Source organism: Cryptosporidium muris, genomic scaffold (assembly GCF_000006515.1).
Source record: "Cryptosporidium muris RN66 scf_1106632373453 genomic scaffold, whole genome shotgun sequence".
Taxonomy (NCBI): domain Eukaryota; phylum Apicomplexa; class Conoidasida; order Eucoccidiorida; family Cryptosporidiidae; genus Cryptosporidium; species Cryptosporidium muris.
Genome location: NW_002196570.1, coordinates 106,248 through 129,208, shown reverse-complemented (window position 1 = coordinate 129,208; position 22,961 = coordinate 106,248). Strand labels below are relative to the sequence as shown.

At 27.4% G+C, this 22,961-nt stretch overlaps 8 protein-coding genes and 1 non-coding gene across 9 annotated transcripts, besides 30 other annotated features; 4 read left to right on the top strand and 5 right to left on the bottom strand.

The window, feature by feature from the left end:
• Positions 1-129: 129 nt before the first annotated feature.
• CMU_038110 (uncharacterized protein) lies at positions 130-4,452 on the top strand (the record flags this gene model as incomplete). The annotated part of the gene is made up of 1 exon (XM_002139058.1): positions 130-4,452. One exon carries the CDS (start codon positions 130-132, stop codon positions 4,450-4,452), a length of 4,323 nt encoding a protein of 1,440 aa, XP_002139094.1.
• Positions 4,453-4,617: 165 nt separating this feature from the next.
• On the bottom strand, positions 4,618-4,690 carry CMU_038100. Its single transcript has one exon. It is a non-coding gene; the product is annotated as a tRNA-Glu (tRNA).
• Positions 4,691-5,204: 514 nt separating this feature from the next.
• On the top strand, positions 5,205-6,263 carry CMU_038090 (uncharacterized protein; the record flags this gene model as incomplete). The annotated part of the gene is made up of 1 exon (XM_002139057.1): positions 5,205-6,263. The coding sequence occupies one exon, from the start codon at positions 5,205-5,207 to the stop codon at positions 6,261-6,263; it is 1,059 nt and encodes a 352-aa protein (XP_002139093.1).
• Positions 6,264-6,336: 73 nt separating this feature from the next.
• On the bottom strand, positions 6,337-8,085 carry CMU_038080 (uncharacterized protein; the record flags this gene model as incomplete). The annotated part of the gene is made up of 1 exon (XM_002139056.1): positions 6,337-8,085. One exon carries the CDS (start codon positions 8,083-8,085, stop codon positions 6,337-6,339), a length of 1,749 nt encoding a protein of 582 aa, XP_002139092.1.
• Positions 7,661-7,749: a microsatellite.
• A 634-nt stretch (positions 8,086-8,719) lies between the features above and the next one.
• Positions 8,720-10,792, top strand: CMU_038070 (long-chain fatty acid CoA ligase, putative; the record flags this gene model as incomplete). The annotated part of the gene is made up of 1 exon (XM_002139055.1): positions 8,720-10,792. The coding sequence occupies one exon, from the start codon at positions 8,720-8,722 to the stop codon at positions 10,790-10,792; it is 2,073 nt and encodes a 690-aa protein (XP_002139091.1).
• Positions 10,632-10,654: a sequence feature (AT_rich).
• Positions 10,786-10,820: a sequence feature (AT_rich).
• A 41-nt stretch (positions 10,821-10,861) lies between these two features.
• Positions 10,862-10,901: a sequence feature (AT_rich).
• A 37-nt stretch (positions 10,902-10,938) lies between these two features.
• Positions 10,939-10,973: a sequence feature (AT_rich).
• Positions 10,961-13,504, bottom strand: CMU_038060 (uncharacterized protein; the record flags this gene model as incomplete). Its single annotated transcript, XM_002139054.1, has 1 exon — positions 10,961-13,504. One exon carries the CDS (start codon positions 13,502-13,504, stop codon positions 10,961-10,963), a length of 2,544 nt encoding a protein of 847 aa, XP_002139090.1.
• Positions 13,009-13,029: a sequence feature (AT_rich).
• Positions 13,505-13,604: 100 nt separating the features above from the next.
• Positions 13,605-13,632: a sequence feature (AT_rich).
• A 57-nt stretch (positions 13,633-13,689) lies between these two features.
• Positions 13,690-13,742: a sequence feature (AT_rich).
• An 18-nt stretch (positions 13,743-13,760) lies between these two features.
• CMU_038050 (uncharacterized protein) lies at positions 13,761-16,244 on the bottom strand (the record flags this gene model as incomplete). Its single annotated transcript, XM_002139053.1, has 1 exon — positions 13,761-16,244. The coding sequence occupies one exon, from the start codon at positions 16,242-16,244 to the stop codon at positions 13,761-13,763; it is 2,484 nt and encodes an 827-aa protein (XP_002139089.1).
• Positions 14,489-14,530: a sequence feature (AT_rich).
• Positions 15,576-15,606: a sequence feature (AT_rich).
• Positions 15,723-15,780: a sequence feature (AT_rich).
• Positions 16,197-16,220: a sequence feature (AT_rich).
• A 169-nt stretch (positions 16,245-16,413) lies between the features above and the next one.
• Positions 16,414-16,593: a sequence feature (AT_rich).
• A 2-nt stretch (positions 16,594-16,595) lies between these two features.
• Positions 16,596-16,729: a microsatellite.
• Positions 16,730-17,051: 322 nt separating this feature from the next.
• Positions 17,052-17,180: a microsatellite.
• Positions 17,100-17,253: a microsatellite.
• A 186-nt stretch (positions 17,254-17,439) lies between these two features.
• Positions 17,440-17,461: a sequence feature (AT_rich).
• Positions 17,462-17,553: 92 nt separating this feature from the next.
• Positions 17,554-17,666: a sequence feature (AT_rich).
• Positions 17,667-17,716: 50 nt separating this feature from the next.
• Positions 17,717-17,742: a sequence feature (AT_rich).
• A 101-nt stretch (positions 17,743-17,843) lies between these two features.
• Positions 17,844-17,928: a sequence feature (AT_rich).
• Positions 17,929-17,963: 35 nt separating this feature from the next.
• Positions 17,964-18,004: a sequence feature (AT_rich).
• Positions 18,005-18,099: 95 nt separating this feature from the next.
• Positions 18,100-18,141: a sequence feature (AT_rich).
• A 97-nt stretch (positions 18,142-18,238) lies between these two features.
• Positions 18,239-18,315: a sequence feature (AT_rich).
• A 343-nt stretch (positions 18,316-18,658) lies between these two features.
• Positions 18,659-18,723: a sequence feature (AT_rich).
• Positions 18,681-20,651, top strand: CMU_038040 (uncharacterized protein; the record flags this gene model as incomplete). The annotated part of the gene is made up of 1 exon (XM_002139052.1): positions 18,681-20,651. One exon carries the CDS (start codon positions 18,681-18,683, stop codon positions 20,649-20,651), a length of 1,971 nt encoding a protein of 656 aa, XP_002139088.1.
• Positions 20,293-20,320: a sequence feature (AT_rich).
• Positions 20,652-20,754: 103 nt separating the features above from the next.
• On the bottom strand, positions 20,755-22,104 carry CMU_038030 (papain family cysteine protease, putative; the record flags this gene model as incomplete). The annotated part of the gene is made up of 5 exons (XM_002139051.1): positions 20,755-21,068; positions 21,127-21,620; positions 21,687-21,757; positions 21,814-21,937; positions 22,013-22,104. The coding sequence occupies 5 exons, from the start codon at positions 22,102-22,104 to the stop codon at positions 20,755-20,757; spliced, it is 1,095 nt and encodes a 364-aa protein (XP_002139087.1).
• Positions 21,614-21,648: a sequence feature (AT_rich).
• Positions 21,719-21,781: a sequence feature (AT_rich).
• Positions 21,939-22,000: a sequence feature (AT_rich).
• Positions 22,105-22,183: 79 nt separating the features above from the next.
• Positions 22,184-22,219: a sequence feature (AT_rich).
• Positions 22,220-22,773: 554 nt separating this feature from the next.
• Positions 22,774-22,824: a sequence feature (AT_rich).
• Positions 22,825-22,961: the final 137 nt, after the last annotated feature.

The window sequence follows — 22,961 nt, the reverse complement described above, 5'->3', positions numbered from 1 at the left end:
TTTTAAGGGATCTAAAAAGTATTTTGGCGCCGAAATAGGAATTAAGTTTAGCTTTGTGAAGAATAAAAGATAAGTAAGTTTTTCTTCAAATTTTTGTTTATGTATCAATAGATAAGTATTCAAAAAAGGATGCTAATACATAATTTGGTGGTTATAGCGTTAAATATTCTATTGTTACCATCAGATATATATGCAGTAGCCTCTCGTAAAGTTGCTCCTTCCTCCAAAAGATATACAATACGAAAAAAATTGGACTCTGAGCTACCATCTATATCACCTTTTCCAATATCAAATAATTTTAATTCAAGATATGTCTATTTTGTGCCTGAAATTTTTGATATCCCAGTTTCTAAAGCTACTCAAGTAACTTCAAACCCATTACCAAATATAGCAGTATCAAATATTGAGATTGCAGAGAAAATTGATAATAATGAAGTATGGAGCTGGAATTCACAAAATCAAAATTGGTTTTGGGGACCTCCAATTAAATCAGATGGTAATCCAGTAATACCAGTGTATCCAAAAATTGAAGCTCCAAGAGCTTATACTGGTCCTCTTAGGATATATGGTCCTATACAAATTGATGATTTTCCAAGACCAAGGGTTATTGATATAATGTGCAAACCATATGAAAGTTTAATTGGAATTAGGGCATGGTTTCCAAATCCAGATAGTAAAGGTAGAAAGGACCTTAGAGGTATTCAATTTTTATGCTCTACTCCATTAGATGCTAGAAGAAGCAAATCCAAATCATCTCAATGGAGCAAAATTATGGGCAATGCAGGACCTCATTTAAAACAGTATACAGTTTTGACTAGAGCTGAAGATCCTTTTGTAAAGCTTAGAATTTTTATTGAAACTTTAAATCCTGTTAAACATCCATTTGATAAAGAGCTTATAGTATCTACATCTGGGGGACCTAAACTAGTATATGTAGATGATGAGACAAGTGCTATGGAAAAAGGTGCAATTTATCTTATAAGAAGGATAACCTTAAGAACCAAAAATAATCACTTATCATATTTAGGAGGTGGCAGTAGCCAATTACCTTCTGTTGTTGAGATTGCTCCAAAAGACCATGAATTAATTGGATTTAGGGTAATATTATCTGGATATCCGTTAGGTCAATTGAGACATGAATTGAAAGGTGAATTCTACAATACATGGAGATACAGAAATTCAGTATCTATTGGTCTTCTTTTTGGGCGTAGTGAGGATATTTTGACAGTTCCAAAAAGTCTCTACGGACATCATGGTGTTGATTTTCAATATATTAAATGCGAAGGAAAGGTTACAGGCTTGCATGGTTACTTCATGGGAAATAGAGGTTTAGTTGGGCTCAAAGTTGAATGTGACAGAGTTTGGGGGGATGTAGTTCTTGGTATTACTGAAGGTACTGATTCCAAAGTCCTTGTTGGACAGTTTATAAACGCAGTTACAGTTCACTTATCTCCTGAAATGTTTATACAAAGTTTGATATTTCATTCTGTGACGGGTAGACAAAAAACTATGGGGAGTGATTGGACTGTTCCAACTATTAGATCTTCTAAATCTGAAGGTGGTGGTAGACATATTTTGCAAGGAGTTTTCGTTGAGTTAGATGAAAGTGGTGCAATTTCAATGGTTGGTTTTCACTGGAAGAAACCAATAAAACCAGGAGTTACTGGTGAAAGAGAAGATTTCGGATTTCTGGATACTTCCCAAAGTGAAACCTCTGATACTGAACAAAGTAAATATCTTGAAAATAAAGAAGAGGAAATAGTTCCAAAGACAGACTTTTTTGGGAGAGTACCTGTAAACTGTCCAATAAAAGAATCGAAGTGTCCTACAGGTGTTCCAATGACAGGTATTCGCCTTGTTTTAAGGGTTGGTGAAACTAAACCAAAGCCATTCAAAGACTATTTAGTTGCACTATTAATTCAATGTGGTGACGAATTTCAAGAAATGATTGGGAATCCTAATAATATAGATTTGGGAAAGAGGCATACATTTGATATTTTAATTCATGAAGAAGATCCAATAGTTAGGTTTCGTGCATATTTAGGTGATAAAGGTTTACCACATATTTTTGATATAGTTAATCTTCATGAATTGAAAAGTAGATATGAGCTTTATGGCTTTAGAATTGCTATGATGATTGGATATGATCGTATTAGTGCTATAATGCCATTATATCGTCCAAAAACACCTATTGAACTAGCTCCAGTAACTGCCAAAGATATAAGTTTACATTTGTTTGGGGCAGTTAGACCTGTAGGTGATCCAGATATTGTTGTTCTAGAGACATCTTGTCCATTAAAAATACCAATAACTTCTGTTCGGATGTGGTTTGTTACTAAGAAAAATGACCCCAATATTTCAAGATTGATTGGATTGAGGATCCGCTGTGGCTCAAAGTGGAGGAGAACTAAATTAGGAAGTGGAATGGGTGATAGGCATGAAAAAGAAGTTCCACCTGGTGACTTTATCTCTAAAGCATTTGTCAACCAGCTGGAAAATAAGCCATTTTATACTAGTGCTATCGTATTAACCACTTTTCAAAACAATAGATTGTCTTTTGGAGGAGTAAAGAAAGATATTATGAAAAATTTAGCTGCTGGTGATATTGAAACAGAGATATATGGATTCATTGGTCAGGAAACTGCAGAAGGATTGGTATCTATAGCTTTTCTTGAACGTCCAATACCATCAGAGGAGTATCCACCCTATAAAGATGTTGAAATTTATCCATATCCAGCAGCTTTGGCTGAAGTTTCTAAAGTAGTGATAGATAAGGAGGATCAAGAAGTTTATAATAGTGGTAACATGAAATCTATGGAACTATTTAGACCTGGAGAAGAGTGGTTTGGTAAAAGAGGGTTAATGGGATCTTATGGTTCTGAATCTGTTTGTGCTCCTGGTACAAGATTGACAAGTTTACTGGTACACCAGTCATCAACATCAAATCCTCCAAATATTATAGGTCTGACTTTATTCTGTGATGGAAATCCATTACCACCATTGGGAAGTACTTTAGGAGATATTATACGTTATGAAATTCCACAAAATGAGCCTATTGAGAAAGTTGAGCCTATATTCAATCAAGTTGATGGATCAATACATCGTCTTAAATTATTGCGTCGAATAGATCTTAAAAAAAGAATGAGTAAATTTTATGATCGTGTATTAAGCGGATTTGATGCAGAAATAAGGAAAGGTGTAATTATTGCATTATCACCTGTTTATACTAATAATGGTGAATCTGGACCATCTCCGAAAATAAGATTATCACAAGGGAAAGGAGCTATTGGACCTGGATCTGCTCCGTTGACTGATAGAAAAACTCCTTGGGGACATGCAAATTCTGATGGAGATGTTGCAACAACTGATGAATACTCTTGTGAAGAGGGTACCAAACTTACAAAAATATCTATGGTATATAATCAAGAAGATAGCTCAAATGTCTTAGTTGGACTAAAAATTACTTGCAATGGTGTGGATTATGATGAAGTTGGACTTTGGATCAATGATAATAATACTTTGACGGAGGAAGTCTTTGAATTAAAAGAAAAAGAGTTCATCATTTCTATTGGGGGGATTAGGACTTCAGAGACTCAAAGTATTGGTCAATTATTCTTTGAAACTAATTTCCTAAGGCAATATGGTGAATGGCAACATTATTATGTTGAAGCTCCTGGAAGAGGAATGGAGTTATATGGTTTTGAGCTTTTATTTGAGAAATCTGGTGATTATACTACAGCTATTGCAATGTTGCTACCTCTATTTAGAAAAATAACTGAAGATGACAATAGTAATACACTAAATTCTATAAGTATGGGTATAAAAAATACCTCACCATTTCATCTATCGTCTATTCAGAAAGATGAAGATGAAATTCAACAATCATTATTATCTTCGCCTACTATTACAACTGACTGGGTTGGTTTGGAAGTTCCAAATCTTGAGGTGGATGGTATTTGGTGTAAGACTTCAAGACTTAAATTAGATGGCAGGATGTTGTGGGATGATTGGAAACATTCCAGAATGACTGGGATCAAAATTTATTCAGATGGGAATAGTATTAAGGGTATAGCCTTGCAATGTGGAGGTATATGGTTAGAGGAAGCATTTTTAGGCTTAGTTAATGAAAATATTCATAATGAAGAAATTAATAACATGGTGGAAAGTGATGCTGATTTTGTTGAATCAGTTGAGATTGGTGTTGATGCAAGGAGTATACCTATGGCTATTAGATTTACGAGTTCTAATGGAATAAAAAACAAGCTTGTTGTAAATAACAATGCTCTACTCTCGTGGATTGATACTAAACCAAATGGTGATTTTTTTGCCACTGGACTACATATAGAGTACGATCCTGATACAAATATTATCTTTAGAATTAAGACTGTATATCGTCCAATTGTAACTGTAAAGGATACTCCTGAAGATGAGGATGTAGGATTTGTTATTTAGATCCCGTATATAATCAATATTCGTTAATGTAGCTTTATTTCTATTTATTATAATCACTATAAAACAGTTCTTTTATAAAGAGAGTTCATGAGAATGTGATATTAAGTATTCTAGATGACCAATTATTGTTGTAAAGGGTGTTTATTTATGACTAATTAAAAAGGGCTCCGACGCCGGGAATCGAACCCGGGTCGCATGGGTGAGAGCCATGTATCCTAGCCGACTAGACTACGTCGGAATCTATCCTTAGTACCCTCAGGTTTATACATTAACCTCTTATATAACACACGATATATACAGCGGGAGATGTATTATTAGTTACTGAGTCTTTGTAGAGAAAGCGGTAAATAAGTATTGACTATATTAAGTATAGGAGAACTTGTTAAAGCCTTAAAAAGCAACAGTATAGACAAAGTAATTCAAACAAACTAGTTTATAATTCTATATAGTAATTTTATGCTTTATTGCAGAAAATTGTTTAAGAATAACTGCTCAGTTTAATTGTTTAACAGAGTATACTTAAGGCTTTAAAAACTATAGAATTCTTAATAAAGATCCTTTAAAATTTAGTCTATATTCTGAGGAGATAGAAATTTTGAACAAAATTGAAGTAATTTTTGGCTATATTACTACTACTGTTATTGAAGTGAAAGTAAAAGGTAGAATTTTGATATTTGACTAGATAGTAATAATACTCCTCAGTATAAGTTTAACTTGAAACAACTGATTTATTAGGTGGTTAACTTTTGTCTATGGATCGTAGAGAGATAGTAACATATTGTGGTAGACCAAATGGGGGGTCTACATTAGTACCATATGAATATCCTAATAATCCAAACAAAAATAATACCCCATTTGAAATACCTGGATGTCCAGTATTTGGAATATTTACTGCTACCGTTGTAGGTGTACTTTGGCTACTTTTCTCATTAACTTTACCTGCATATCACTATACTCGTATTGTATTTCCAATTGATAACTATATGGACTTAAATTTTGGTTTATGGACTTTATATGCATCTTCAAATTGTGACTCCATTATTAATTTTAATGTTAATCGTGAAATATGTCGGCGTGTAGTATCTCATATGGATAATTTGAGCCTTGCTGATGCAACCAACTTTGTATGTAGTTTAGAAGCAGGTATACTCTCTTTGTTGAATTTAGGATGTAATGAATTTCATCTTATAAGACAAGGCTCTGCGATATTGATTATAATGTTTACAATGTCAGTTATATTACTTTTCTTTGCATCTATTTTTCTTTTAACATTTTGGTTTTGCTATCGAACAAAACGTGTTAGGCAAAGCATATTTATGTTACATTTTACAGCAGCATTAATTTGTATATTAGGAATGGTCGGATATCTTCTTGTAGGAGGATTAACTATACAGCCATTCCGTGATTCTTCTATGTTTGGTTTAGGTAGTGGATTCATAGCTCGATTATTATTTGTGGATATATCACGTTCATTTGACTTATCAACTGGATTTGCTTTTGCAGCTTTTGGAATGATTTGGGTTATACTTCTTCCTTTATGGTCAATATGTGCTTTACCTCCTACTATGTGTGTTGATATATCTGAGGTTGATGATGAACTGGCTCAAGAGCAGGAGAATTTTGCAAAATTATTAGAACAGGCCTCTAATTATCCTTACTATAACCAGCAAAGTTCTCCACAATCATCTTATAATCCAAATATATATGGCCCTAATAGGGGTTACCAAATGCAACCAGGTATAACTTACTATTATCAACCACAATGTAGACAATTCTATCCGCAATATCCAATGCAATATCGAGGATACTAAATTAAATAGTCTAAATATAGCTAAAATACTCAAATAATGACAATTGAATTATATACTGATTACACTACTTATTTTATATATATTCTTCAATTTGACCAATTTCTTTTGTTTCTCCTCTACCTGTAAATATACTGAGGATTTTGGACCAAAGTGTAGATTGTTGAGATATATGAGTAATATTATACGATGGAACTTGGTAGAGATTCATTGGATGAAATTGGTCTAACGTTAGTATAGTATATTTAGGGAATGGAATATCAGGACCACAGCATATAGATATTAGAGTTGCATCTGTAACTCCAATTGCACTAACAGCTAGTGTTGTAATAAGCTGAGATGGAATACTCGTACCATTAGTTAACTTATGTAGACCATTTATTTTTATAGTTGCATATAATGTTATACTATCTTGTCCTAACACTATCTCTACGTTGTCTCCATAATTAAATTCAAAATCTTGAGGTATATTAAAGTCACATATTGAATCTACAATAACTGACGAGTTATGTCTGTCAACTTTTATTTCTTGTGTTTGATTATCTTTTGTTGAGTAGGGGCGTATAAATGCATCTATTATACCATCGGATTTAATAGAGGAAGATAATAATACAGCTTGAGATAATAATGGAAGCTTATTTCCAGTAATTTTATGGCTAATAAAAGGTGATTGTCTATTTAAAACATCATTGATTAGTTTAATATTACCTCTTCTTAGATGGAGTAAATATCGTACACTATTATCTAATGACATAATATAAAATGATAATGCAGGATCTTCTGAATATATTCCATTATTATCACTTTCAAATGATCCTACAGAAGATAAATTTAATGATTTATCCATATTTTTATTTATTATAGATTGATTTGAAAGTATTATTGCTACTGGTTCATCTCTTATACTCTTATCAGTATCTATTTTTTGTCTGCCTATGAATTTATCTTTTATATTAAATTCAGTTTTTAAATATCTCGTAGTTTTTTCGAAGTCAATATCAGAATTATTAAATTCTTTAATATTAAATGTTTCATTTGAATACTTATTCATGGATACATTTACATCGACTTCTACTGGTATTCTTGACAAATTCTCTACTTGAGTTTTTAATTCAGATGACTCAGAAATATCTGATACATCCGGAATTGAAATTACAACTGTATTTTGAGTTTCATTTATCATTGATTCCTTTCCTAATTTTATCATTGCACCTTTATATATATTGTAAATCTTAGAATGAATTGGATTTGCTATTATATCAAAAGGAAGTATATAGTTGGGTTTATTTGTTGCAAAAAATATATTAATATCATTTGATGTGTTAGTATCAAGTATGTCTAAAGGATGACCGTCAATAGTTGAATTATAAATCTTAAAATATTCCATAAGTTCTTCCAGGTTATAACCATTATTTGTATAGTTATTAGTTTTATTATTTTCAATATTATCTGGTGTGTTATAGTTGGTAAAATTATTATTATTCATATTTATATAATATTCTGAATCTCCTAAATATAAATTTCTTTGCAATTTATTAGATTTAAAAGAACCACTTTTAAATTTCTTCATTATTGGCATAACTGTTGGTGATATTTTTTTTACTTTGGAATTTAATGACTCTTCAAAAAATTTAGTTTTAATATCAATAGAAAAACCAGATTTAATTGGACTTTGAATATGCATAGCCAAATCTGTACATGAGTCTTCTACATTATACAATTTACAATATCCCATTACTTTTTCCACAGTATCTAATCTAGCTGAGTAAGCTGGATTAATAAAACTGAATACAACAAACAAAATAACCCAACAATTTTTATACATCTTATTTAGCTAACTTAATATTAGCTTTGTTTAATTAAAATCAGCTCCTATACACTTTTCGTTATCAATTTATAGATCTCAGTCCGCTTTATATATAATATTAGCTATTTAATCAAAGTGAATAGTCTTTTTTTCTAATATTAATGCATCTAAATAAAAACTATATGAACATACTTTATGTAGTATATTTAAGAAATTATTTAAAGAAATCACTTGATTAACTTTTTAAAAAATTACATGAAAATTTGCATGTAGCATGTACCGGTAATTAAGTAATTTTTAGGTCCTAAAAAGAGCATGTAAATACAATATACGTCAAATACTAAAAATTATAGGAGTTTATTGTGAACTATTATATTTTATTTTAGGTTCTGCAGTAGTACTATATTTAAGATATATTTTACTACTTGATGTAGCGAAGTTTACGCTCTTGTGTGAAAGACTATACTTTAATATTGTTGGGATTATATTATTTAATTGAAATTTGGAGATCACTAAAAACAAGGAGATTTTAAATAAAATTTGCTAAAAAGGTCTAATTTGAAGTGTAAATAAAGAAATTATATAAATAAAAACATATCGAATTAGAGTTTTAGAAGTTTTTAAATTGATCGCATAAAACATAATCTGAAGAATGGAAGAACAAATATTTTCATTACCATTAGTTAATAGTAAAGGGTCCAAAAATGCTTCTCCAATATATAGGAATCCAAAATATGTTAATAAAAAACTTTTAGATTTAACTGGTGATGAACCAAATAATTTATGGGAACTTTTTTTAAGTGGTGTTAATAAAGGTGAAAATAACCCATGTATAGGAACTAGGCAATGTGATTCAGATGGAAATTATAGTGAATATAAATTTAGAACTTATGGTGAAATCAGAGATTTGGCTTTGAATGTTGGTAGAAATATTTTGAAAAGAAATTTGGCCCCATCTTTAAAATTCAGTGATTATGTATACCAAGAAGAGGCTAGAATTATTGGTATTCTTAGCAGAAATAGAGAAGAGTGGTATATAATAGAGCAAGCATGTAATGCATTTGATATTTGTATTGTTCCACTATATGATTCTCTTGGTGATGATGCCTTAAATTATGCTTTGAATATAACTCAAATCAAAACCTTATGTATTAGTGGAGAGGAAGTACCTAAAATTTTAAAAATTATCGAAAAAAATCAAAAAGAGGATAGTAAATCTAAGGAAACTTCAAAGGGTGTGTGCTATCTACAAAATTTGGTCTATTTTGATGATTTATCTACAGATATAATAGAGGTTGCAAAAAAGTTAGATATATCATTATTAAAATTCGATGATTTAACAGAAGAGTGTACTAGGGAAGATAAAAAAAAATACAAACTTGAGAAAATTTCACCTGATAAAGTTTGTTCAATTCATTTTACATCAGGTACAACAGGACACCCTAAAGGAGCAATTCTAACTCATCGTTGTTTTCTTGCATGTATATATGGTGTATATGAAATGTTATTTGAAGATAAAATGAAAATTACAAGTGATGATGTACATTTGTCATATTTACCTATGGCACATATATTTGAAAGGTTAATCATTTCAATTGCATATAGCCGTAGTGTACGTATTGGAGTATATAGTGGTCATGTTAAAAGGCTTGTAAATGATGCACAAGTACTAAGACCTACTATTTTGATTTGTGTTCCTCAAGTACTAACTCGCATAGTTCAGGCAGTATCAGATCATATTGAACAATCTAACCCTATTGTAAAAAAAATTTTTACAAAGGTATTAGATCAGAAGGAACAAAATATTAAAATCAATGGCAATCCATATCATTGGTTTTGGGATAAAATTTTATTTAGGAATACAAAACAAATATTAGGGGGTAGACTACGTGGTATTGTAAGTGGTGCTGCTCCATTAAGTAAAGATATAAATTATCGTATTCAAGCTTTATTTTGCTGCCATATAGTTGAAGGGTATGGAATGTCCGAATGTATTGCTACATTAATTTCTAATTTTGAGTATTGTAATATAGGCCATGTTGGTGGTCCAGTTGGGGATGTTGAAGTAAAATTAGTATCTGAACCTGAAATGGGATATGATGCAACAAAGGAGCCCAGGAGAGGATCCTTACATATTCGTGGAAATAGTGTATGTAGAGGATATTTTCGTGATAAAAATTCAACTAATGAGTCTATTGATAATGAAGGATGGTTAGATACAGGAGATATTGCAGAAAGACTACCAAATGGAGCATTTCGTATTATTGATAGAAAAAAAGCTTTATTTAAATTAGTACAGGGTGAATATGTATCACCTGAAAAAATTGAAGCTATATATACTACAGCTTCACCAATTATACAACAGGTATATGTTTATGGTTTATCAACTGATAGATTCATAGTTGCCTTAGTGTTTCCAAATCAAGCAATTGTTCATAGATGGGCAGAAAATCATTCCAAAATAGATGATACATTAGAAACACTTTGTGAAGATAAGGAATTAATTGCAGAAATTGAAAAAGCATTTAAATTAGTAGAAAAAAAGTCTAATCTACTTAGTTATGAAAAAATTAAAAATTTTAAAATTGTACCAACTATTATGACTACAAAAAATGGTTTAATGACACCTACTATGAAAGTTAAGAGGCATAAAGTTAATGAACAATTCAAGGATCTGCTTAATGCATTGAGGCTCGATACATCGAGACTTAATACATCAAAATAAAATATAATTAATCAATAATAGTTTAATAGCTTTAGTTGTCTTTAAATATACAAGAAATCTGTCAAAAAGAAAAAAAAAAAATTAATAAATTACTTTATATATTATTATTCCTTAAATTGTGACCTGAATATATATTTCTTATGTACAATTAATAAATATGAATATTTATTAATAATTTAATGTCGTACAGTTTACATAGCTTCTATTAAAATTATCCATATATATTGTACTATTTGTCACCGTATATTCATTAATAGAATCAAAATTATTTATTAGAGCTTTTTCCCAAGTTTTAGTTAAAGTTATAGCTAGTTTTAAATTATTATTTCTTAACTCTTTATATTTATTATCTTCATTAATATCAATCAAATCTCTTAAATTTAAAACAGGATTTATTGATTGTGATAATCTCTTTAATAATTCTATGTGGGAAATAAAGTGATTAGAAGCCAATTGACAATAATTATAATAACCAAATACTGTACTAATTGGCATCACATTTAAAGGTAAATCAGAGTATAGACTTAAAATAATTGTTCTTCTTCTTGGAAGGGTTGAAATTAATAAAGAATTTAATGGAACTGAACCATTTGGATTATCATATCCAAAATAAAACTTATCATTCCAATTAATAATGCACAATTTCTCAATATTCTTTTTATCTAATGTATTAGATTCCAATGATTCATTATTACATATACAAATAATATCTCTAAGAGTTGAATTTATTGATGAGCAAGAATCTCTATAATTTTTATTTGGCCTTTCATTAAATATCCATGCATCTATAGCACTTAATGTTTTAAAAAAATCTCTAATATAGGGATCATCTGGTGACATTTTCAACATTAAATTTAAAGTATATTCAAAGAAGCTGCAAGGTGATGTAATTACAAAATATACAGATTTTGGATTATCTATATCATATGAACAAAGAGAACCCTTATATTTTGTATTAAATAATCCATATACTTTTAAACGTAATTCCTTTGATAAAATATCTGCAGATGCATCTATAGGTATATCATTTAAAATTCCATTTAGTAAATTAGGTAAATATTTTAAATTCAAACCATGAAACATACCATAAGAACCTATAGATATTGGTGGAGCTAATATATCTGTTAAATGTCTATCAGTTAAATTAGAAATATTTATATTCTCTTCTATTGACAATTCTGGATTTAATGGATATATAGGTATTATTAACATATTTTTTTGATGTACCTCCTCTAAGCACGCAAGTCTTATGTGACCTGCATTATCATCAATTAATACTGTCACTATATTATCCTGTTTTTCTTTTACTATTAAATTACTGAAACCTTTAAGACTAGTTAATAATGTTTTATTATATGATAAATTATTTCTTATACCATCTACATTATATTCTTCATTGATCTCATATACAAAAAACTCTTTTGATTTATTATGTTGATTAGAATGATCTATATTATTCTTAAATTCTGAAAACTCCTCATTATTTTCTATAATATAGTTCCTTAATAAAGATAAATCTTTTAATTTTGGAACAAAAATATTTTTTAAAGGCCCAGGTAGAAATCTAGTTGTATAAGAATTATCACCATTATTATAAGCTATTGCAGCTTCCTCTTTAGCTTCAAACATCCTCTTAAATATCTGATTTGAAATATCATCATCTTCTGTAGCAAAATATCTATCATATATCCTTAAAATGTCCCAACAAGCTTCACATATATCACGGATAGATTTATGTTGAAGTTTACTAATTGTATTTATACCATGAGTTACAATATATTGATTCATTATACGAGGATCATATAATTGTCTTTCTTTTATTAAAAATAATGTACTTAAAGTATAAGTATTAAATTTTCTATTTAATATCTCATTATTTTGTATACGTCTTCCAAGACTTAATAATGTCTCATCAACATCCCATAAAAGTAATAAACGAGATGATATTTTTTCTTGGGGATCATCATCAGTATATACTAAAGTCTTCTCATCTATTGATATTTTTGATTCTGAATCTTTACCAATTAAATTTATATTATCATTGTATGTAATATAATTATTATCAAAGTGAATATATTCATTATCTAAATCCAAACTTGAATCATAATCTTCAATTTCATCTTCAAATTCATCACTTTTTTCTGCAGTAGTTTCTGAAGCATCTTCTGATATATTAAATTCTATACTATCTTCTTTATTAGGATTATATCTTGAAGTTAATTTTATATTAAATAATTCACTATTTGGTTTAAAGAAGATCCCAATATCTTCCAAAAAGTTAAAAATATTACCACAGGTTGCATTACATATTTCTGCTGTATCTTCTTCAAAATCCATCATTTCAACACAAGTATGAGGACAAAATCTAAAAAACAGTTTGTTACTTTTTATTGCCCCTAGTTTGAATAATTGCCGATAAAATTTCAATATATCAAATTTTTGAAAGAAAAGTGTCCATTCAAAGGGTAATTCTTCTAATATAGCATTCAAGATAGCCAAAGTTAATGTGGCAACCCTTATTGGAACTGGATCTGATAGTCCTAAAGTATGATTATCTAAGTCTGTAAAAGTCCTATTTCTCAATGGTATATAATAAAAATCATCTACTACAGCTGAATAAGTAGTCTTTAGGTGATTATAATTTAGATCCAAACATTTAATCCCATATATAAGTATAAAAGAAATATAAGTCGTAGTTTGCAGAGTTACCATCTATATAGATAAACAAATATCTAGAAATTATACGTACTTATCTTATTTACATAAAGATTTATTATTAAATACAAAGATAATTTCTCTTCTAATAAACTCCTTATTTTATATTTAATTATTTTATTAAACAAAAAACTTATGATAGATCTTTCCCGCGCTTTTTATTTTTATAAATTTTGAGCATCTAATATATATTTATAAAGATAGGAAATAAAATGAAAATATTTAAAAATTTATTGAAAACTCTAAATAAAATCTATACAACCCTAATATCACTATAGACTCCATCATTTAATAAACATGTAATATTCATTGTTATTAAATCAGCACTAAAGGAATTTTGAGATGTTGTAGATTTAATAGCTATAGTGGATGTCTTTGGATTAGAAAATAAAGCAGCTCCACCATAAGTAAGGATATGATCTAAATTAATGGGACTACAAAATGGAGATGGCCTATGAATAATCTCAGGAATCGAAGTAAGAGCTGGTGGAACTGATGGATCAGTACTATATTGTGATATATTATCTATAAAATTTTGACTATTATTGAAATGATTCCAATCAAAACTACTTAAACCAATGGATTCAATATCTCCTAGACAAAAAGGATCAGTAAAGTTAATTGTTGAAGTTACTTTTATAATGTTAGATAGACAAGGGATCTTTGAAAGATCAAATTGAAAAAGTCCAAGCGAATTTCTTTGAATTTTTACTTGCGAAATATTTGGTTTAAATTGAGAATCTAATTGTCCAATTTTACTTGAATTGACTTGTATATTATATGTATTACCACCAATTGTGCCTTTAAATAATACTAATCCAGCATTCCATTGTAATTGTAAAAATGATAGAGATAATGAAATTGAATGCTGTAACTTTTCAACTGGTTTAATAACAAATGTGATCATATTCATTGAGAAATATTCAGTATTTATAGCAGAACTTAATAAACTCATAACATCAATTATTGTAGTATTTGATGTATTTAATTTAAAATGAATTTTATCAGAAATAATTATTAATTCATTCAGAGAATTTATTGAAGAAAAATTTGGAGTCTTTACAATATATAATTCATAGTTAATATATTTAGGTGATTTAATATTAGGTAATTTTTTATCAGTAATTGTTAAATTAGCACTAATAAGACTCTGAGTTGTTACAAAGGGAATTGAAAAATGCATTAATGCTGTGATATTTTGATTTTGGTCATTATAAAATTGTAATTCTGGAGAAAGATGAATAAATCTTCCATTTAAATCAAAATATGCAGTATCAATTGCTGCAATATTATTATTAGTAAAAATTTTATCTCTTAATAAGTCATAAGATGAATATGTTATAGCTGGATCATATTGATATTCTAATCTAGCTTTATTAGAAGTAAATAATATTCCAGTAAAACTTGAAGGATATGATAATGATATCATGATATTTTCAATTTCTAGATTTATTTGTGATATAAATATTTGAGTTATATCCAAAACTATATTTTGTGTATTATCAATTATAAAATTAGATTTAAATTTTGTCAAAGGATGCATTATAGAATTTTTTAATTGATTTATATCAAGATCAATTAAAGAGAAATTGGATGGTAATATTGATACAATAAGATCTGTTTGATTTAAATTAAGATTTTGATAATTATGTACTTTAATAAATACTTGAATCTTTTTAATAGCATAATATATACCTGCTAATGATAATTGAAAACCATAAATACTAATTGCATTTGTAGTAGCTAAAGATGTCGTTTGAACTGTACATTGTCCTCCAACAACTCCAGGACAATGACTAGCAAGTCTTATTTTTTCATCTGAATAAGGATCAATAATTGAAATACCAAAAATTGATGTTGTTTTAACTTGAATTAATTTATTTTGATGTATTGCTCTCATTCCTAAAGATTCATTATCATATAATGGGGTACTCAAAACAAGTGGATATAATATTAAAGTAGCATATATATCCCTAGATATTTCAAAATGATTAGATCCATATTGACTTTGAATTAATAATGAGATTTTTGAAGTTATAAAACCATTAGGTAATTTTTTAAATAAGGGTAATATATCAATATTATAATAATTTTTATAAGGTGAAACTATAATTCCAATAGAATTAAAAGATATACCCCTTAGATAAGGAATTTTTGTAGAATTTTTTATATTTTCTGGATGTAATGATATTAATGATAATGTCACAACTCCACCTATTTTTAATTTTGTTTTTATTTGTAAATTAATAGAAAATTTATTTATAGAATTAATACTAGGTATCATTTCAGTATTAAATTGTACAATGACCATACTAGTTGTAATATTTCCATTAGTAGATAATTCTGCTATTTGCCCATAATTAATTGTTTTATATAAATAATCACTAGAATCTATTTTATATTTCGTTTTATTTAGGAAAATAACCCCCATATGTATAGAATGAACTAATATTGGATCAGAAGTTTTACTATATACAGAATTTGGTAATAAAGAATATATATTTGAAGTTGGTAATGATTGTAATCTATATATATTCTGATTACTAGTTTTATTAATATTATCTATATCTATCCAATCATCTACTAATGCAGTGTCAATATTACTATAATTTAATAAACTAGTAGGATCAAAGAAACCAATAGCTGGGACATCTAAATTTGCTAATACCAAAAAGAAATTTTTTTGACCATATATATTAAATATTAATAAAAAGGATAAAAAACTATTTATCACCATTTTACAGATTTGTCTAAATTTCTTGTTTAAGATATTAATCTAAAGTATTTCTCCCAAAAAAGTATTCATTAAGAAGAAAATTAAAATATTTTGTGATTGAATACTTACCGCCCAATGGTATCTAATATAACTAGTGCATCCCCACGTAGACATTAAGTGGAGTTACCGGTAATATAAATATAAACATGTAATTACATGTAAATATTGATAATATTAAAAAGTATATGGAAATATTATTTTACCAAATATTTAAATATATAAATATTAATATTGTGATAATAATTTTTTCTTTGGATTTTTTGTTATTTATTATTAACATATAGCTTTAAATATTAACATTTTTTTTTTACAAAAATAATATTAATATAAATAAATTAATCATAATGAATTAATAAAAATAATGTAAAAATAGATAATAAATTCTAATTATATCTAATATAGAATGATATTTAATAAAGTAAAGTATTAAATATTCTGTAATGTAAATATTTAGCGGCTACTTCTTATTGTTTGTATATTCTACCGGTAACCGGTAATATTTTTTATTACATAACCATTAAATTACATGTAAATATTTTAATGATAAGTTAATCTATAATTATCTTCAAAATATAAAATTCATGTAAATATAATAGCTATTATACCGGCAATATATCAATATAATTACATGCAGTTAATATTAGTTATATACGACATAATAATAGTTCATTGTATCTAATTTTTTAACTGGTAATACAATATAAAATAATACTCCAGTTATATTTTTTGTAAGTAAAATTATTACTTCGGACATATTCTATATTATTCAATAATAAATAAGATACTATTAACAATAATTATATATTTATTATAGGAAATATATATATATTAAATATAATTAGTAATATAAAATTATAATACTAGGAATAATAATGAAAAATAAATATAGTATTAATATGTTTTATTATCAAATATTTAATTTAAACTAAGTTCTTATTAATATAAGATATTTTAATATCAATAAAGTAATTAAGGATGCTTAGACAAATTAAAATGATTTGAAACAAAAAGGCAATCAGCACCCAGGTCTTCCCAGGTGGTCCCCCACCCCAGTACTAACCGGGCCTTACACCGCTTGACTTCGGAGTTCAGATGGGATCCGGTATATTCAATGTAGTATGGCCGATTGCTGATGGCGATACCGGTATAGGATATCATATTTATTAATAATTAATATACCGGTATATAAAACCGGTAAATAATTTTTGTTCAAAATATAAAAAAAACGTTATTTAATTAAATTGACATTTAATTGGTAAATCTTCGTTAGTTTTTTATTTATTTTATTAACTAAATTTATAATTAGTTATTTATAGGAATTAATTTATATTATATTTTAATTTATTGATACCAATATATCATATTAAACTATAAATATTAAAACCTTATTCTTTTTTGTTTTTAATTCTTGCATAATACCAAGTTCATTTTTGTTAAATATATATAAATTTTTAAATTACTAGAATGTTGTTAATTAGTTAATTATCTAGTTTGGTATATACATTTAGCTTATTTCTAATTATTTAAGATTATGTTCTTAAATTATTGAATCATGTAATGAAATTTTCTTATATTAAATAATTTGATAAAAACTATATTTATGTTATCTACTTTTATTTTTATTTATAATATGTAATATTAATAACCACCCTTGTTAAAATTTGAAAAAAGGAGAATTACAAAATTTTTTTAATATTAATATATAACATTTAATTATTATTGGACTAGTATAATATATTTATTTTAGATTTCTTAATATCAACAATAGTTAAGTGATTATTAATTAGGAAATAATTAGAAATACTAAAATTACGTGAATTTATTTATATTTAGTTTGAAATAAATTAGAAAAAATTTTGATTAGCACTGCATGCAATTTACGGTATAGGATCATTTTTGATAAATACTATGTATGATTCTACATATTACATATTTTGGAATGTTTAAATACTGACATAAAATTTTATATTATAAGAAAATATTAAAAAGTTTTATAATTTAAACTAAGTTTTTAATAATAAGATATTTTAATGTCAATAAAGTAATTAAGAATGTTTAGACAAAATAAAATGACTTGGATTAAAAAAGGCAATCAGCACCCAGGTCTTCCCAGGTGGTCCCCCACCCTAGTACTAACCGGGCCTTACACCGCTTGACTTCGGAGTTCAGATGGGATCCGGTATATTCAATGTAGTATGGCCGATTGCTAACAATGCACCCTATGGTAGTGGTTAACTCCCAAAATTATTTTGAATTATGCGAATCATTTTAAGCGGTGAGGTTCATTAATAACTAAAACTCGTAATAATCTTTGAGTGGTAACTGAAGGTATGCCAAAAATTGCGTGTGTAAATACAAAATTAGATACTCGAATCTTATTATTTTTTATTTAAAAAAATGTATATATTTAGATATAAAGCTTTTATTTTGTTATTTATAACCTTATTATTCAAGTTATCTATTGCATTTGATGATAATTTACTTGATGAACTAAGATTTTGTGAGAATTCTAATACATACTCCCAAATATTTGTTCATATTGGTTATTGGGGTGGAATTAGAGGACATGGTAATTTAATACGTCTTACTTTAGAAATATCTAATGTTCCATATGTTGAACATACATTTGGTAATTTTAAGAGTGATGGATCATATGATTTTGATAGTTGGACTAACCATTTTAAATTATTATTAGCAAAGGTAGATACACTTACATTACCAAATTTACCATTTTTAGTAGACTGTGCTAATTCTCCTGACAAGAAGACACGTTTGAAAACTGAAACGTTACCAATTATGATTTATATTGCAAAAACTTTTAATCAATCTTTAATTGGTGAATCATTAAATACAGTAAGTAGTGAGAAGATTACTGAGGTATCTCAAATGATATATAACTCTTTTTTAACATTATTACAATCATTTATGTATAAATCTGGATCTGTAGAGAGTATCCTAAATTTTCATGAAAATTTTTTATCAAATACTATTTCTAGTGGGCCAGTCCTTTCAATGCAAAATTTGGAACAACTTGTTAAAGGAAATCAAAATATATATGGTGGACCATTTTTATTCGGAAATACAGTTACAATACCAGATATCTTAATATATGAATATACCAAGACTTTTTCTATTCTTGCTCCTGGTATCGTTTATGATTACTCAAGTATTAGATTATTAGTGGATTCTTTCGATAATATTCCCATTGTACAACAATATATCAATTCAGATAGGTCTGTTTTATATCCATTATCTCCAACAGAAAATATACCATCTCAGTATATGATGACGATGAATACAAAAAATGAATATACTAAAGAACTCCCTAGGTTTGGACAATTTCTTTCATTTTATGGATATTCTTTAACTACTTCAACTGCATCAGTATGTTTGTCATATCCTATTTTTAAGTCTGCTGTAAGAAATGTTGATAATCCATCTTTCTATGATCATTTTGGTCTTTTAAACTTTTCACAATTGGCTGATGCAGCATTAAGAATAATTGGGAAGAATTTCTTAATTCGTACCTATTGGAGGTTAACTAGACGATTTCAGTCAACTCAAAAGAAAATATTTAATAGTTGTATAACGGTTTTAACTTCTGGAAAATATATTGATGTTTCATTATCATCTACTCAAGCAGAAATTATTTGTATACAATTTGTAAATTGCTTTACTAAAAGAAGTACTGCAATAGATATTGGACGTTCCTTAATTAATTATCCAAATAAATTTAAATTTATAGGAGGTTCAACAGCAGTTTTTAATGCAGAGAGATCATTCAAAAATCGTATTTTATCACCTCAGCTATTGGACAAGGCAGTAAGATTTTATTTTTTATCAAAATCAATGATTAAATTTGGATTCTATCCTACTAGTTCTATTGTAGAAGTTTTAAAATTAGCTCAAAGACGTGGTGCACTAACTACATTCGGTATATTAGTTAATGCACCATTAGCTATAAATATTTGTATGGAATACTCAACTAACAGATTACCTTTTAGAAATCTAATATTATTTAAAAATAATTATAATATGCAAAACCTTTGTGAATCAGCTTTCCAACCATTTATATTAGATGATATTACAACAATTGTTTCGGATAAATCAAGTACATTAGTTGAAGTACTTGAACAAATAAGTAGCTCATCAGAGGCAATAGTGTGCCCAATGAGTTTATCTAAATCGTATTGTACTAGAACCTCAAGTAGCATCCCACAATCAGCTCATCCACAATCAAAGCAAGTGAAAATTGGCAGTATGCCTATGAAAAGACTGAATAGAAAATTCCAAAATGGATCTAGACGATTAAAAAGAACGTTAGGGAATTCTAGTAGAAAAAATCGACATTCTACTAACATAGATTAAATAAGATTCAAGTTACTTTTATTTCTAGAAGAGATTAACTTCTTTTTATCAATTATATTTACAAACTTGTGGTTTTAATTACACCTTTTATAAGTTTAAGATTTCATATTATAAAATCTCTTGCTATAATACTTTTATTTGGTGCATTATCCCTACAATAATTTGAAATATTATTAGGTGCAATAGATGTAATCCACCCAGGATTAAATAGTGTACTACACATATCTGCACTTATATTCATAAATCCTTTATTTCCCCAGTTAACTCCCCAACTATTTTTTAGTATATAATATCGCTCATTTGATTGCGTTTTACCATAACCAACAACTGTAATTGCATGATCAACTTGTCTAGTTCCACACCAAATACTTCCACATGTAGGAGGATTATAAAATCCACCTTTATATACACTAAATCCTGAATTGTTCAATCATATATAATATAGATTACTTAATTTTTTCTTATATTAACTTACCTGGCATTAAAGAACATATACTTACAGTAACTGGTCCATAATTATACAGGGCATTAGTTATTGTATCCCATGGATCTTGATATGATAAAGAAGCACCTGTAAAATTCCAATAATAATTATCAATACCTGCACAATCTTGACAAGATGGAAATTTACAAGCTTCAGGACTTCCTGTTTTATATGTTATTGAAGGATATGACATTTGGGTACAGAGTTTTGTCTCCATTGCATAACTAAATGTCTCAAATGTTTGCCCACCAGTACAAACTTTATTTTTTCCTTTTTTTGCTAGCCAACAATCAATTGGCTGTTGTTGAGATAATTGAGGAACTATTATACCTAATTGTCTACATATGGAACCTTCAACAGATGATAGAGCAGCATAATTGTAGCAGTCTGCACATCTTCCTTGATTATCTGGTATTAATATACAACTACCACCATTTACAGGATTTGCTTTTGAACTTCTCAAATCGAAACTTTCAGGTAAATTACTAAATTATAATACAATATAAATTAATACTTTCTATTAGAAAAAGAAATCTTAATTTACTACTTACCTAACGAGTAATTTTCTTGTTATATTTTGTTCATTATTTTTAAGATTAATATTCCAAATATTTTCATTATTCTAAAAGTTAATATTATTATTAATCTATCTTAAGTCAAATAAATTTTTTATCTTACAGTTGAGTTTTTTCCTATAATTGTTTTTATATCTCCAGTATAGATATCCATATTTGGAAATATCTCAGATTTTGAATATAATATAGATGATGGTGATATATCAAATTTTGCTGTTGGAATTAGCCTATAAAAATTAAATAATTTATTTTATAACTTTAAGATATAACTTCATATATAAAAAAAATATCATTATACTTACTTTCTTGCTAAATAAACATCCTCAATTAACTTTAAGCACTTTTCCAGATCTCTTTCAAAATACTGTTGCGATTTCTCTAATAAATCCCACATATCTCTACAAATTTGAACTTTCTCATCTATTGTATATTCTTTTATTTCTTCTTTATTTAGTATAACTCCTGAAAATACCTATTTAAATATTATTATATTGTTAAATCTAATTATACGATATTATTAAGTAGTTAAGCCTTACCTGCAAGCTAATAGAAGCTACATAATATCTTAAAATTATTAAAAAAGTAGTGAAAAGTAAATATTTCATTTATATATCGTAATTATTAGATATATTATATTGTTAATGTGCTAACTTCTTTGATTTTATAATTTAGGAAAAAAATTATAGATTTACATGCTTTTGTATAAAAAAGAGAAGGGGTTAGGTCAAAAAAATCAAGATTCTTGTAGGTTTTGTTAATTATCCACAATATTATTAAGTTATTACTCTTTTAAAAAAAGGTTAAATTTTTTTGTTTATGTCTATCAACAAATAGGTTTGTGCAGAGTCATTATCTTTCAACTAGGTTTCTTAAAAGTCCTCTTTTTACAAAGTAAATATTTGAATTTTTAAGATAAATCTTTTAAAGGGGTATATTTCCTTAAGCATCATTATTAGAAGAGAATCTAAATAAGATAAGATTTATTTAGCTATTTACAATAATGAAACAAAAAGTACTCAGAACTAAAATAAGGTGTGTTAATATCTATAAATATTTCCCCTACTATAATAAATATAATTCTATTGTATTTATAAATTATCTTAAAGAATAAAAACAAAAGATACTCATTTATATGAAGTAATATTATATAAATATGTATTCAAAAAAAAGTACAATATTATTTCCATTATAACCCAAGGTGGTATTTTAGTACCATGCATGACATACCATTTGTGTAATTATTCTAGAAAA